The sequence below is a fragment of the Mobula birostris genome, chromosome 8, assembly GCF_030028105.1.
Source record: "Mobula birostris isolate sMobBir1 chromosome 8, sMobBir1.hap1, whole genome shotgun sequence".
NCBI classification, from domain to species: Eukaryota; Metazoa; Chordata; class Chondrichthyes; order Myliobatiformes; family Myliobatidae; genus Mobula; species Mobula birostris.
The window spans coordinates 159,800,800-159,817,307 of record NC_092377.1 but is presented as its reverse complement, the minus strand read 5'-3'; the positions used below and the strand labels follow the sequence as shown (position 1 = coordinate 159,817,307).

General features: G+C 44.8%; 1 protein-coding gene across 5 annotated transcripts in view; it reads right to left on the bottom strand.

The window, feature by feature from the left end:
* Positions 1-16,508, bottom strand: part of LOC140201867 (methylcytosine dioxygenase TET3-like) — a 330,696-nt gene that overhangs the window by 48,162 nt on the left and 266,026 nt on the right. For all 5 annotated transcript variants that reach the window (XM_072266613.1, XM_072266614.1, XM_072266615.1 and 2 more), the window contains one exon: positions 15,742-15,832. In XM_072266613.1, the coding sequence (XP_072122714.1) occupies positions 15,742-15,832 (91 nt within the window). The remainder of the gene's footprint in view (positions 1-15,741; positions 15,833-16,508) is intronic.

The following is a 16,508-nucleotide window of genomic DNA, read 5'->3' as shown; positions in this document are numbered from 1 at the left end:
GCGCGTGGCCGTTCCGAATGAATATTGATATGTGTAACTAGGGGGCTGTGCATCAATCCTGATTTGATGGGGACAGCCGTGAGAAAGCGCAGAGGAACATCTGGAGCAACTTCTGAAATGCCTGCTTCAAAGCCGCTGCTACTGTGTGATCGAGAATCTCCGGAGGGGAAGGCCCCAAATCCTCCGCTTTGCCTATTGCCTGTTGCCGGGGCCGGGGTCGAAACGCTTGGCAGAGATGGTGCTCGGTGCTCAGTGTCCAATAGGTGGTCGGAGGTTCGGAGTTTTTCGGACGGACTCGGAGTCGGACTGTGGTCGGATGCTTCCAGGATATTGCATCGGCAAGTTGGCGGAACTTGGGGTTCACCGTCTGCGTGAGATGACGGGACTTTGAGAGACTCTGAGACTTTTACTGTGCCATGGTCTGTTCTTATCAAATTATGGTATTGCTTTGCACTGTTGTAACTATATCTTATAATTATGTGGTTTTTGGTTTTTGTTAGTTTTTAAGTCGGTTTGTCATGTGTTTTTGTGATATCGTTCTGGAAAAACATTTTTATCATTTCTTAATGCATGCATTACTAAATGATAGTAAATGGAGACTGCGTGTCCTCATAATCATAATTCAAAAGGTGCTCTCCATAGATGGTGCCCGACTTGCAGAGTTCCTTCAGCATTTTGTGTGGGTTGCTATGCAATTATGTCCCCTGATTCCCCCCCACACTAGTGGAAACCATCAGAAACAGACCCCTTGAGCCACAGACTAGATACGTGCCAAACTTTTTGCCCATCTACACTAATCCTAAGGGGTTACTGATGGGTGGTGGGGTGGAGATATGTCTCTACTGAAGGAGGTGTAAGTTACTCCTTCTCTCTGCTAGCCTGCAGGTCACCCTTGGGCAAGGTGTAGCACCTGCTCAGCCCCTGATGAAGGTCATATGAAACCATAGGAGCAGGTGGTGGATGGTCATATAATCAGCTGGTGTATATCACAAGCCCTGGTTATGCGACCACTGATAATGGCTGGGGCCACCACCAATCTCTCAAAACACCACATCACAGTGGATGTAAATGTTGCTGGATGATAGTCATTGAGACACTGGTATAATTGAAGCCCGCTTAAAGCAGGTGGGTATCTCAGGCTGCTGAAGCGACAGCTTAAAGGTCTCAGTGATTTACATCCAAATGGTTGGCTTGGAGTTGCGTTCTGGGAGGGTGGGGAGGATACTAACTTTATATGATTTTATTTTGGGTGCTTTTTCTATATTGTTATGAATTGTATATTAGACATGTTTGTTTTGCACTGTATAAATCTCTTTTTTGCTGGTGGTTTTTTTTTGTTGTATTGTAGAAGCTCATAAAAAAATTAATTAAAAAAAAAGGTCTCAGTGAACACACCAGCCAGTTGATTGACACAGGTCTTTAGCACTTGGCTAGGTACCCCATTTCGGCCCTATGCTTTCTGTGGGTTCACTCCCCTGCAGGAAGCTCACACATCAGCTTCAGAGACTGAAATCACAGGGTCACTGGGGGCTGTTGAAGCTTGTGAAGGTTCCTCCATGCTTTGATGGTTAAAGCAAGTGTAGAAGACATTGAGCTCATCAGGAAGCAAAGCACTGTTGTCGCCTATGCTACCTGATTTCACTTTGTAGGAGGTGACAGCATTTATGCCCTCACACAGCTGTTCAGCATCCTTCAGTGATTCAAGTTTGGTCTGGAATTGCCACTTTGCCCGAGGTGGCTTTCTGGAGATTGTAACCTTTTTTTTAGTTAAAGTCTGTCCTGAGCCTTGTGGCCCATCAGGCCGGTGCTTATGCCAGTGCCTGTGGCGTGAAGCGACTGAGAGTATGAGACTCCCCACCCCCCGGATAGGACGCCAGTCTATCTCGAGGCTAACCCCCAGCATTTGCCGGTACCCATTTTCAGCTGGGTGGACCGGAGCAGTGTGTGGTCAAGTGCCTTGCTCAAGGACACAACACGCTGCCTTGGCCGAGACCTTCAGATCGTGAGCCCAACGCCCTAACCACTTGGCCACGCGCCACACAGATCGTAACCTGACCTCTAGCAATGTTCCTGGTCGCCAGACTTGAATGTCTCTGATCTGGCCCTCAGCAGGTTGCGAATCTCATGGTTCATCCAGGGCTTCTGATTACGAAGATTCTGAATGATTTTGCAGGGCCACACTCGTGCACAACTGTTTTAATAAAGTCCGTGACAACCGTGGTGTATTCATTCAGATCCACTGATGACCCTTTGAACACACCCCAGTCCACCAACTCAAAGAAATCCTGTGGCCACTCCTCTTGTTACTCAGCTTGTCTTTTATATACTTTTTTCTCTATTTCCATGAAGCTTCGGCTAATTGTGCCAAACTGTACTGGTTCCAATGTGCCCTAATTAACGGAATTCCATTGTAGTCTTAGGCACACATACATAGCCAGGGTGCTTAAAACTTTTGCACAGTACTGTAGTAATTTTATGTACTGCCCTGTCCTGCTGACACAAAGAAAAACAAATTCCATGACATATGTGAGTGATGATAAACCTGATTCTGATCTGGGTCTCTACTGTGGACTGAGAGTGGAAAGGGGGCAGGGAGAGGGGAATCACGGTTGGGAAAGGGGAAGGGGGAAGAGAAGGAGCGGGAAGTACCAGAGAGACATTCTGTAACGATCAATAAACCAATTGTTTGGAATCAAATGCCCTTGCCTGGTGTCTCAGGGCTGAGTGTGTCTGCACCCCCAGCTGGCACTCCTTCTCTGCCACCTGTCCCACACCTCTCCCGTTGCGTTCCACTCTCACCATTCCCAACATGCTTTGTCCCCATCAGATTTACAAACTTGCTCTCCACTCCATGTAGACAAATACTTCTATGCAAAAGTCTTGGGCACCCTATCTATATATATCATATATATGTGTCTAAGACTTTTGTGCAGTAATGTATATATGTTTCTTATTGTAATTCATGGATTTTTTATGTATTACACAACACTGCTGCAAAACAACATATTTCACGACATATGCCAGTGATATTAAACCTGTTTCTGAATCTGACAAGTCGTTTCACGAAATTCAAGCACGCACAATTAGCCCCTCTTTCAAAACTCCTCAGTGCCTGGAATAAGTTAATCCCAGTAAAAGGATCTTTGCTAATTATTTTCCAGCACTCTTACAGGGATCTCAGAAGAGCAGAGCTTTATGTTGTTGGCTGCATTTTCACAAACAAAATCGTGACGGCACCCTGTAAAAATAAAGGCAGCAGCTCCTTTGCTCTGCTTGTGTCGGTCTCCTTGCACAGAACAGATAGATAATCAGGGTAATATATTAGAATGCTCTGGGAGGCTACAGTGGATCAAGATGGGGAGCAATGGTGCGTACTCTAAAACACCTCAAAGCAAGTTCCCATGCCCCGCTGCATAATCGCGGGTGACTGCACATATAGAGTCTCAGCTAGCAAGCCCACCTCACGTCAACAAACAGAGAGACTTGCAGACAGAGCACCAATAAATTAAAAGTCTGATATGCTACAATGGAAGATTTTGCTCGCTTTGACACTCTCCCGCCCCTGTTCATACAATGCAAATGATTTCAGCGCCCAGCCATGCCAGGTGTAATCCACTTGCTTTGAATTGACATGTACCAGAGAACAAATTTTGCTCTGTCTGGGATATTGTGGTGTCAAGACAGTCTGTGGAGCAGCAATCAGACTGTTGCATGCAACCAGTGGCCGCTTTAATAGATACCCCCAGTACCTAAAAATGTGCCTATTAAGTGTACGTTCAAGGTTTTCTGCTGCTGTAGCCCATCCACTTCAAGATTCGATGTGTTGTGCATTCAGAGATGCTCTTCTGCAAGCCACTGTTGTAATACATGGTTACTTGAGTTACAGTCGCCGTCCTGACAGCTTGAACCAGTCTGCCCATTCTCCTCTGACCTCTCTCATTAACAAGGCATTTTTGCCCACCGGATATTTTTGGTTCTTTGCGCCACTTTGTAAACTCTAGAGACTGCTGTGCATGAAAATCCCAGAAGAACAGCAGTCTCTGAGATATTCAAACCACTCCATTTGGCACCAACAATAATTCTACACCTCATTCCTACACTGACACAGGCACCATCCAATTGCACTTTCACACACCCTGCTGCTACCTGGAAGAGTTCCTCTGGCCAAGAGTCACTTTGTTGCTTACTCATTTCCAGTCAGTATGTACAGATTCTCCTGCACCGAGCTTCACTGTATGAACATATGATCAGTCCATGCACATAAGCTGAAGAGTCCTGAAAAAGAATCTCAGCCCGAAACCTCGACTGTTTACTCTTTTCCATTGATGCTGCCTGACCTGCTGAGTTCCTCCAGCATTTTGTGCGTGTTGTTTTGGTCTTCCAGCATCTGCAGATTGTCCTGTGCTTACATATATTAACTAGTCCTTGTATATAGAGCCATCCTCAACAGTTACTCGTGCACGGTTTTGTAGGATTGCTTTTATATTTGCCTTAATTATGTTTTTAATTCATGATTGAAAAACAATCATTTTGTTCTCCTTTACACTCGTGCACTGAGGAATGACAGTAAACATTTTTGCATCTTGAATCTACCGTCAGCTCAGATATCAGTTTCTGAAGCTGTTCGCTTTCACCAGGAAGCCGTCAGAGAATAACGAGTTTGCTCTGCTGCCGTGACTGTGTATCGGTGCGTTGCTCACTCCCAGCCTCAGCAATTGTGGCGGTCCACGGCCAGCAGTGCGGAGCAGTGGCCGGAATCTGGCAGGGGGGCCAGCTGCTTACACTCCTGCCTCAACGGTTCAGGGTTCAAGACCCGCTTTCACTCGCGAGGGCAGGGAAGTTCTCGACGTGCGCGCCAACTGAGTCAAGGTTCAAAACCCTTGTCGGAATTAATCTCGATCAGTATGCAACATGCTGAAATTGGCAAGCCGCCCCTCCAAGGAGAGGCTTGGCTGCATGCAGTCTGTCACAACCGGGTTAAATCCGGAAGTTGTGGGGCCTTCCTAGTGTGGATCCTTTCCGCGGATTTAACCATTGATCTGCTCCCATGTCCATGTGATCACATGCCGGGGGATTGTCTATCTCAGCAGTACTTTACAGGCCCAAATTAATTCTACTCCATCCATCCAAGAACCTCTTTGACCCTCTGCCATCAGACGACAGGCGATACCGTAGCATTAGGACAAGGACTGTTTGGATGGGAAACAGCTGCTTCCCCCAGGCTGTGAGATTACTGAGCTCCCTGCCACAACCCAGGCCTCATCACTTACGAAGCGCCAGTAGCACCGTACTGTTTACTTTTTAAACTTGTGCAATGCGCCTTATTATTTGTTAACTTAGTTAGAAAATAAATTCTCTGGGCTGCACGTCTGTGAGCTCTGCAATGATTTGCTCCTCTGTGCGATGAACTGAGGCGGCGGCCGTGGGCCTGGTCCGAGACTCCTGCCTATGGACTCACCTTTGCTCTGAATGCTGTTGCTTGCTTTGACGTGTATAAGATGATGAGAGGCATCGATCGTGTGGATAGTTGGAGGCTATCTATGTTTTTATTGTTTGCACAAACTGTGTTTTTTCTCTCTCTCTCTGCGCATTGGGTGCTTGTTGTTTTTTTTAATGGGTAATTGTTTTGTGGCTGGCTGTAAGGAGATGAAACTCAAGGTTGTTTAATTTTTACATACTTTGATAATAAATGTACTTTGAACTTTTGTGTGTGGGAGACAGTATATGTACTGTGTTGTGCATCTTGGTTTCATTTGATGGTACACATGTACACAGTTGAATGGCAATAAACTTGAAATTGTACTAACGATAGGCAAGTACTCTTTATGGTATGTACACTGATGATTGTTTTGACAAGGAAGGAATGGGTTTGATATTTTCATTCAAAAGGTCTAGAGATGTCCACCTTCCACAGGGTGACGCCAGCTGATGAGCAATGAGAATAGTACAGCATGGCAGAAGACACTTCAGCGCATCCTCGCCCATCTTCCACAGAGCAACACCGGCTGGCACGCATTACCGATGAGCAATGAGAATAGTGAATGGTCACATACTCTGAGCCGCACAGCATGCTAGAAGGCCCTTCAGCCCATCCCCACCATGCTGACCAAAATGCCCAACGAAGCTCATCCTATTTGCTGCATTTGACTCCTAATCCCTCACCCTATCCACTTACCACAAGTTCCAAGTCAAGTCAAGTTTATTGTCATTGAACTATATACATGTAAAACGAGAAAAGGTTTCTTTGAACCAGGGTGTAAAGCACTGTAGTACACATAACACATAATAACTTATGAAAGTAAGGATGAAATGTACAAATGGAATCCACATAAATAAACAAACTAAAGTGCATAAATTAAATATTGCAAGGTACAGAACAGGTTAATCAGTGACACTTCGAATGCGATGCGGCAGGGAGTTCAGAAGCCTAATGGCCTGAAGGAAGAAACCGTTTCCCCTCCTGACCATTCTTCTCTTTATGCATCGGAGTCTCCTGCCTGATGGTATAAAGTCAAAGAAGATGCTGGATGGATGGGTGATACCCTTGATAATATTCTATCCCCCTCAAGATTTTACACACTTCTGTAAGGTCACCCCTCATTCTCCTCCGCTCCAGTGGATGAAGTCCCAGCCTGCTTAGTTTTCCTCTATACCTCAGCTTCTCGAGACCTGGCAACATCCTTATTGACCTTTTCTGCGTTCTTTCCAGTTTAATGGTATCTTTCCTATAGGAGGGTGGCAAGACTGAACACTACATTCCAAACATGGCCTCAGCAACATTAGACCATGAGACACAGAAGCAGAATTAGGTCATTTGGCCCAATGAGTCTGCTCCGCCATTTCATCATGGCTAATTTATTATCCCTCTCAACCCCATTCTCCTGCCTTCTCCCAGTAATGTTTGACACCCTGATTAATCAAGAACCTATCAACCTCAGCTTTAAATATATCTAATGATGCAACCTCCACAGCCACCTATGAATTCCATAGATTTAACACTCTCTGGCTAAAGAAATACCTCCTCTCCTCTGTTCTAAAAAGGATGTCCTTGTATTTTGAGGCCGTGCCCCCAGTCGAAGACTCTTCCACTTTCGAAAGCATCCTCTCCACATCCACTCTATCAAGGCCTTTCAATATTCTATAGGTTTCAATGAAATCCCTCCCTCATTCTTCTAAATTCCAGAGAGTACAGGCTCAGAGCCATAGATGTTCCTCATACATTAACCCTTTCATTCCTGACATCCCACCTTCTATACTCATTGCCCCTCTCAATCAGTTATCAACTTTGCTCACTCTTCTCACTGTTGGGGCGGGGGGGTGAGGAAAGGGGTTCCCAGTTTTCAGCATTCAAGGCATTCCAATTCAACGTGCAATGACTCAGAAAGCGCCTGTGAATATCTCATAGGATTGTTTTTTCTTGAGCCCCCTTCCTCAAAGACTGATGGAAACGGGGTTATTGAGTATTTTTAATGCAGAGATAGGTTTGATTCTTGTTAAGGGGTGAAAGGTTAGAAAGAAATGCAGAACCAAAGTTACAATCTAATCAACAGCCCTCTAAGTAGTGAAGCAGGCTCAGGATTCCAGCTTCTCGTTCCCAAGTGTATAACTTAGCTGAATTAAATGCATCTGTCTTATCCAGTGACTGCCCATGGTATCTGTGACAACCTAATATCTTAGGTGGACTTTTTTCTCCCTCACACATCAAAGGAAATGTGACACCATCAGAAGCTATTTCATGATAAATACCACAAGGTGCAGCACAAAATTTACAGCCAGAATGTCGGCTGTCTGTCGAGAATGTAGGGAAGTTATTTTATTCAATTGCATGTCACTCCTTGTCAAACATCAAGCTGTGGTTTGAGCTTGGTATAGATTTAGCCTGGCCTTTTAAAGAGAACCGCTTCCTTTATTTTAACCCAGCATTCAATATGAAAGCACATTTTTTTTCTCTATCTTTCATATCAGTCATTCTCAAAGGGAGATAATGTTAAAGGGCGACAGTTCTTCTTTTGAGATGTTCCATATATAACTAAGAAAGGGCACGGTTATAAACGCAAACGTGAGAAAATCTGCAGATGCTGGAAATCCAATGCAACACACACAAAAATGCTGGAGGAACTCAGCAGGTCAGGCAGCATCCGTGGAAAAGAGTAAACAGTCAACGTTTCGGCCCCAGAACCTTTCATCAGGACATCATTAAAAAGGTCCTTTGCTGGCAAACCTTTGGATCACTTTGGTAATTTTACAGGGAGTGAACTGGGTAGTACAGTAGTGCAGTAGTTAGTGTAACCCTATCACTGTACCAGCAACTGAGGTTGAATTCCCGCCGCTGTTTGTAAGGAGTTTGTACATTCTCCCCGTGACTGCGTGGGTTTCCTTCTGGTGCTCTGGTTTCCTCCCACATTCCAAAGACATATGGATTAGTAGGCTAATTGGTCATATGGGTATAATTAGCCTGTAACTGTGCCGTATTTCAAAATAATAAACAACAATAGAACTGCAACATCATTTTGGGTTGATTTCCAAGCTGACATAATTCCCTTGCTCCGTGGTCTAGTCTTGTTTTGAGCATCTGCAAGATGCCCACCTCGCCATCCCGTTTGAGACGGATGGAGAAAATATCCAGCCATGATCAATGCCATTAAAGACCACAGATGTGTATTATGATGCCGATTATTACAAGATCATGTGACAAGTACGGTTAATCTTTAATCTGGAATACTTTGGAAGCAATTAGGAGAAAGTTTTACTGGAATAATCCAAGGAAAGGGCAAGTTGTCTTCTGACTTGAAGACTAGGGCTCAAGCAGCGGTGTCGCCACCCAGGAGAAAGGCGTCAGAGTCGGAGCCCTCCACCGGAGGCAGTGTGATGAGGCATCCAATCTGGAGTTGGTGCTGCCCCCAATGTTCACGTGGCAGGAGACAAGTCATATTGTGTTTGACCGCAGACTCCTACAATGCTCACGGTCTCAGAGTCTTTTTTTGTGTGACTGTATTTTGCTAGGATGCTGACTGGATTTGGTAAAGGTATCTATTAGTCTTGCGAGACCATGGATCTGCGCCTGGAAAGTCTTCACTCTCCAGGGTGCAGGCCTGGGCAAGGTTGTATGGAAGACCAGCAGTTGCCCATGCTGCAAGTCTCCCCTCTCCACGACACCAATGTTGTCCAAGGGAAGGGCATTGGGACCCATACGGCTTGGCACCAGTGTCGTCGCAGAGCAATGTGTGATTAAGTGCCTTGCTCAAGGATACAACAGGTTGCCTCGGCTGGGACTTGAACTCACAACCTTCAGGTTGCTAGTCCAATGCCTTAACCACTTGGCCATGTGCCCACATGACTGACTGGATTAGGAAGCATGTTTTATGAGGATAGGATTTGTGAGCTGGGGCTATTCTCTATGGAGCAAAGGAGGATCATAGGTGACTTTACAGAGGTATATAATGTGACAAGAGGCAAAGAGAGAGTGGACAGCCAGAGACTTTTTCCCAAGGCAGAAATGCCTAACGCAAGGGGCATAATTTTAAGGTGACTGGAGGAAAGTATAGTGGGGATGTCAGAGGTAAGTTTTTTCACACAGAAAGTGGTGGGTTCGCGAAATGAGCTGACAGGGGTGGTGGTAGAGGCAGATACATCAGGGACATTAAAGGGACTTTTGGATAGGGCATATAGATGAAAGAGAAATGGATGGCTATAGGGGAGGAAAGGGTTAGATAGAGTAGGTTAAAAGGTCAGCACAAAGCCGTGGGCCGAAGGGCCTGTGCTGTGTTGTAATGTTCTACGTTCTGTTTTTGTGCTCAATGTGAATGCAATCAGGAGAGTAAAACAGTGGACGTAGCACAACAAATGGAAGCAGTTGGGCAGAGTGGGTTTGTTAAGCCTGTAAGCATGCTGTATTTCTGAATGAATAAATAAATAGACGGATAGATAAATATACTTATGAATAAATAGCATAGGCCAGTACCACACAGGAACAGGACCTTCAGCGTACAATATTGAGCTAGCTAAAACGCAAATCAAAAAACCCGAAAAACTAATCCCTCCTACCTCCAGCATGTCCATATCCCTCCAAATTCCTTACATCCATCTGCCTATCTAAATGTCTCTTAAAAGCCTCTAATAAATTTGCCTCTCCCACCACACCAGGCAGCGGATTCCAGGAATCCACCACTCTCTGAGTAAGAACCTACCCCCTCTCATCTTCCATGCATGCCCTCTGGTAACAGACACTTCTACCCTGGGAAAAACGATACTCCCTGTCTCATCGATCTACGCCTCTCATAATCGTATAAACCCCTAACAGATCTCCCCTCCAGATCCACCGCTCCAGAGAAAACAACCCAAGTTTGCCCAGCCTTTTGTGGTAGCACACGCCCCCTAAATCAGGCAGCGTCCTGGTGAACCTCTACTGCACCCTCTCCAAAGCCTCAACATATATAACCATATAAGAATTACAGCACGGAAACAGGCCATCTCGGCCCTTCTAGTCCGTGCCGAACTCTTACTCTCACCTAGTCCCACTGACCTGCACTCAGCCCATAACCCTCCATTCCTTTCCTGTTCATATATCTATCCAATTTAACTTTAAATGACAACATCGAACCTGCCTCAACCACTTCTGCTGGAAGCTCGTTCCACACAGCTACCACTCTCTGAGTAAAGAAGTTCCCCCTCATGTTACCCCTAAACTTTTGCCCTTTAACTCTCAACTCATGTCCTCTTGTTTGAATCTCCCCCACTCTCAATGGAAAAAGCCTATCCACGTCAACTCTATCTGTCCCCTCATAATTTTAAATACCTCTATCAATCCTTCCTACAGTGAGGCGACCAGAACAGTATGCGATAATTCAACATCTTGTTGAAACCTTCTCACATGAGAAGCTCCTCTTTCCAAGAGCAGAACAAGATGTGAGAGTGCTGGTCATGTGAAAGCAGTTATTTTCAGACTGCCTGTCTTGTATGAGTATGGATCACCCCAGGAGGTGGTACTGGAGACTGAGTGATGCCGTTGCAGAGCTGCGGCCGCTAAGTGGTGGCGTCCCATGAAGGCACTCCAGCCACAAAGCCAACCGCAACTGGAATTGCTTTCCCCCTCATCTGGGATAAAGTTCCACTTCTTTGAAGCTCTCTCTAGTAATACTGGCTTCCCACTGCTCACTTGCCCTGCAGATCTGCCCTCAACTTGGATTCCAGTAATCCGAATAAACTTGCTCAGCTTGGAATGCTTGTCATTTAAACTGCAGAGGCTGGACCAGGGAAACCTATTGGACAAAGTCTAACTCCCAGCCCTGGGGTCTGGAAAGAGTGCTGCTCTTCAAAACAATGCCACAAGACAAACAGACTGCAGAAGAAAAATGGCTGTGAGCTTTTAATAGCATAATCTGATGGATATTTTGAAACTGCATTTATTTTATTGATTTGCTATTCCAGGTTATTGAAAGAAGCAAGATTAAGGTGTTTTCTCTGGGGCGGCAGAGGCTGAGGTGAGATCTGATTGAGGTTTACAAGATAATGAGAGTGGACGGACAGTACCTGTTTCCCAGGGTTGAAATGTCTAATACCAGAGGACATGCATTGTAGGTGAGGGGGGTTTTTACTCAGAGAGTTGTGGAAGCCTGGAATGCACTGCCTGGTATGGTGGTAGAGGCAAATACATTAGAGGTATTAACAGACGCTTGGATAGACATATGGTTGTGAGGAAGATGGAGGGATATGGACCTGACGCGCCGGTCGTACATGCAGCCTGGTACAGCCGTTCCAATCTATTCTTACTTTCTTCTTCTTACTTTATAACTTACGTTATTTTTTGTTCTTTTTTTCTCACGGTAACACGTCGAAGCTGCACCCCCTCTAACATGCTGGTAGAGAGAGTTTTATTTGGGTTTTTTTAGCGTTGGAAATGGTTACATCCCAACACGTGTGACAGAAGCAAGGTCACATTGTGTATTCCAGGGACCAGCTAACGCCGGCCGGTTTAGCGAGCAGAGCGGCGGACACCTCTGCTGAAATTCAGAGGAAAACACACAGAGGATGCAGAGGGGGATCACAAAGCCGAGGAAAGAGGACCGGGTCGAGACAACAGAGACTTATGGAGAAGAGGAGTTCGGTGGGTAATACCGTTCCGGCTGACTGGAAGTGCACTGAGAGCGGTAAGCGTAAAGGAGTTGGGTGCTTACTGATCTGGTTAACAACAGATGGTGCAATCCGGGGTATATTACGATCGAGGAATGCGTTTGCAGACTGGATATCGAAATTTTTACTGTTGGACTTCGGCCACATTCCACCGTGATACAACACTTGGCAGCGTGGGAGGTCGTTCCTGCCTGTGGCCATCGAACGTGCAGCTCCTCCTGTGGAGGGTCAGACACCCTGAGCCAAATAGACTGGTCCTGGACTTATTTTCCATCTGGCATAGTTTGCATTTTGTTGTTTGATTGTTTGTGGTTTTTGCATTGCTATATTTACGCTCTATTCTTGGTTGGTGCGGCTGTAACGAAACCAAATTTCCCTCGGGATTAATAAAGTATATCTATCTATCTATCTATCTATGAAGTAGGTATTTTAGTGTTTGGGTGAATTTGATTTGCTTTTTAACTAGTTGAGCACAACACTATGGGCCGAATGGCCTCTTCCTGCGCTGTACTGTTCTGTGTTCTTAAATAATTTCAAATTTTACTTTAAAAAGTTCTCTGATCACAGTGGCATGGAAAATTTCTTCTGCTGCTAAAAATAAATAGCTGAGCAATTGTTTTTCAGCAACATTCCTCTTCTGTTTGTTTACTTGCATCGTGGTGTGTCATACAGCATGGACTGCTCCCTACTTAAATGATAAAAGATTACCAAACATTTCTCCTCACAAAAGTTCTGATCTTTCAAATTGGCCGCTGTTCAAGTCTAATCAGTGTTTCTTACACATGTTTTGTGCAGAAGCAGAATTTGGCCCATTAGGTCTGCTCCGATATTCCTCCATGGCTGATATATAATCCTTCCTAGCCCCATTCTCTTGCGTTCTTCTCATAAACTTTTATCCACTCCCAACTAATCAAGAACCTCTGCTTTAAATATGCCCAATGACTTGGCCTCCACAGCCATCTATAGCAATGAATTCCACAGATTCACCACCCTCTGGCTAAGAAATTCCTCCTCATCTCTGTTCTAAAGTAATGTCCTTATATATTCTGAAACTCCCCCCTCCCCCACCCACCACCCCAACTTTGAAAATATCCTCTCCATGTCTTCTCTATCTGGACCTTTCAATATTTGATAGGTTTCAGTAAGCTCTCTCCTCATTCTTCTAAACTCCAGCAAGTACAGGCCCAGAGCCATCAAATGCTCCTTATACATTAACCCTTTCATTCCTGGGATCATTCTCGTGAACTTCTGCTGGACCCTCTCCAATGCCAGCACATCCTTTCTTAGATAAAGGATAGCATCTTAGCTGGTAATCGTCAGAATCTCCTAAAAAGTCAACCTTTATCCTTAAGCATGAGAAATTCTGCATATGCTGGAAATCCAAAACAACACAAATTCTAGAGGAACTCAGCAGGTCGGGCAGCATCTATGAAAATGAATAAACAGTCAATGATTCGGGCTGAGATCCAATATCGGGTGTAAAATAAGATAACACTCTCCTTCTTGGAGTGGCGCAGCAGCACAGACAGTACAGCCGCCACGTCAGAGACCTGCATCTGTGTTGTATCTCTTCGTGATAGGGGGTCTCAACCTGAGGTCCATGGCATAAAAAAGGTTTGGAGCCCCTGCTTATGACTTTAGGTGGATTAGAGAGTGTGATTCTTGTGTGTGCTCTCATCTGTGTGTCTTGTCCACCTTTCGAAATATTGAACAGTTCCATGAGACAAGACTAACTGCAAACCATTAAGCGGTTTTGTCTCCCAGCAGATCAGAGTTCCCAAACTATTTTAATGCCATGGATCCCTATCATTAACCTAGGGGTCCGTGAACCCCAGGTTGGGAATTCCTGCAGTAGATGGATGCATCACCCTCGTATCCAACCATTTAGTGAAACACCTCATGGGAAATAATAAAGAAAATGGAAGTAGGCATTGGAAATGAGCACAATGAAATAAACACAAATGTGGTGAGAGGGTAGAGGATTGGGGATGGAGGAGAGGGTGTGGAGGAGGGAGATTGGAGGAGGGGTTAGAGGAAAGGGGGTGGAGAGTTGGGGGTGAAGGAGATTGGGTGGAAGAGAGGATTGGAGGAGGGGGTGGAGGAGAGGGATGTGAAGGAGATTGGGTGTGAAAATCAGGTTGGATAGGGGTTTGGTAGAATGAGGAATAGAGGGAGGAGGTGGAGGGGGGTGAAGGCACTGATGGAGGCAAAGGGGTCCCAACCTTCCCAAAAGATGATTACTATCTCTGTACTGTTAAGATTCCTGAAGCAATTGTAAGCCCTAAGAAGCTTTTTTTAAACTTAATTGGCATGTCTCGTTCATCAACCTTTTGGCATGCTTATGCATATCAATTCATTACAATGCACTGAGCTAGAATAAGGTAAAACAACAACGCAGAATAAAGTGTAAACAATACTTAAAGAGTGCAGTGCAAGATCAAAACAAGGTAGATTGTGAAGTCAAGACTCCATCTTATCATACAAGAGGTCCATTTAAGAGTCCGATAAAAGTGGGATAGAAGCTGTCCTTGAGCCTGCTGGTATGTGCTTTCAGGCTTTTGTATCTTCTGCCCAATGGAAGAGGGGAGAAGAGAGATGGAAGAGGGGAGAAGAGAGTTAGGAGAGGGAAGTAGAGATTAGGGAGAGGAAAGAAGAGAGATGTAAGAGAGGAGAAGAGAGATGGGAGGGAGCGAAGAGTTGATCGGAATTTTAATGACAACGTAAGGGAGGGGATTGATTGGGATGTTTTGGAGTAATAGGAGGCTCTCTGCTACTTCTTCCTCGTCACCAACATGCAACTTCACTGACATTAAAACAACTGCTACAACTGTGCGTCACAGGAAAGTTACCGTTCATGTCTCAAATCTGAAATGAAATCATCTTTCTCCATTGCTACAATATTTTCTTTGAATGCAGATACCACTTTCTTTTTCCTTTTCGATGTTTCCAGATTTCACGATAACCAGGAATACTCCTGTTCTTCTCCTTTCCTGAGCTTTCAATTTGCTCTTTCCAGCGTACTAAACCTCCATTTGGCGACTCCTGTCTGTAACTCATCGAGCTTATTGACCAATAAACATGCAGGCCAGCTCTGCCATCGGTGTAGCACTCCAGTGCTCATTTCGCTGGAATACAAAATGGATTGCCTTCACCTGCGGCTGACCCAGCACGAGATGAGGAACTGCTGTGTGCTTGTTCTTGCGGAAACGTGGCTCCAGAACAACATCCCATGCACCATTAATCTTCAGGGTGTGCCATTCAGGGACTTGTGCTAATGTTATTTTGTGACTGTCTATGCTGTCATAACTACACATGCTGTGTTCTCTGATTGAGTGCATGTCCTGTGTTTTGCACGTTGGCTCTGGAGGAACCATGTTTCATTTGGCTGTATAAAGGTGTATGGTTGAATGACAATTAAACTTGAAACATCTAGATACACGCATTGCACATCTTCCTCAAGTACCTCCCATTGCAATTGCTTGAGTTACTGAACTATTCCCCACTCATGGCTTGGTCTCTCATAGATCATTGTGAGTGGGTTCCCTCACCAATTTTCCAACTCGGCTTCTATCCACCCTCGGAGCAAAAGACTGAGACTTGTTATCAACCTACCTTTCTTCCATTAGTTCTCTTATGGCGGCCACAGTTGGACCCGAACCAAGATGTGTGTAGTAAGGACCTTCGTCTTTTTCTATGATTTGCTCTGTAATAGGAACAAAACATCAAAGATATCAACAATATTTATCAAGCCACCTCAAGGCTAGGTACAACACCCAAACGAGATCATACCTTCAAAGATTTTATTTGTACTTAAATTATACATCTCAAATTAGTGGTGGTGGGGTCAATGTTCTTGGCATCAGCTCCCCATGTACTGGCTGAACTAACCAATCACCTGTTCAGGATAGATACCTGCTTACATGCATTAACAACTGAGAATGAAGGTCTCTCCAGTCACTGTCCACACAATCTCACTTCAAAGGTCATTAAATGAGTAGATTTTTAAAGTCTTTTTCGGCATTTTGGGATTAGATTACATTACATAGAACAGTATCGCACAGTACAGGCCTCTCAGTCCAAGATATTGTGCCAATCCTTTAATCTACTATAAGATCAGTCCAATCCTTTTCTCTATTTTTCTTTCATCCATGTGCCTATCCAAGTGTCTCTAAAATGTCCCTAATCTATCTGCCTCTATCACCTCTCCTGGCAGCACATTCCACATACCCACCACTCTGTGTTACTTTACTTTATTGTCGCCAAACAATTGATACTAGAGCGTACAATCATCACAGTGATATTTGATTCTGCGCTTCGCGCTCCCTGGAGTACAAATCGATAGTAAATATTAAAAATTTAAATTATAAATCATAAATAGA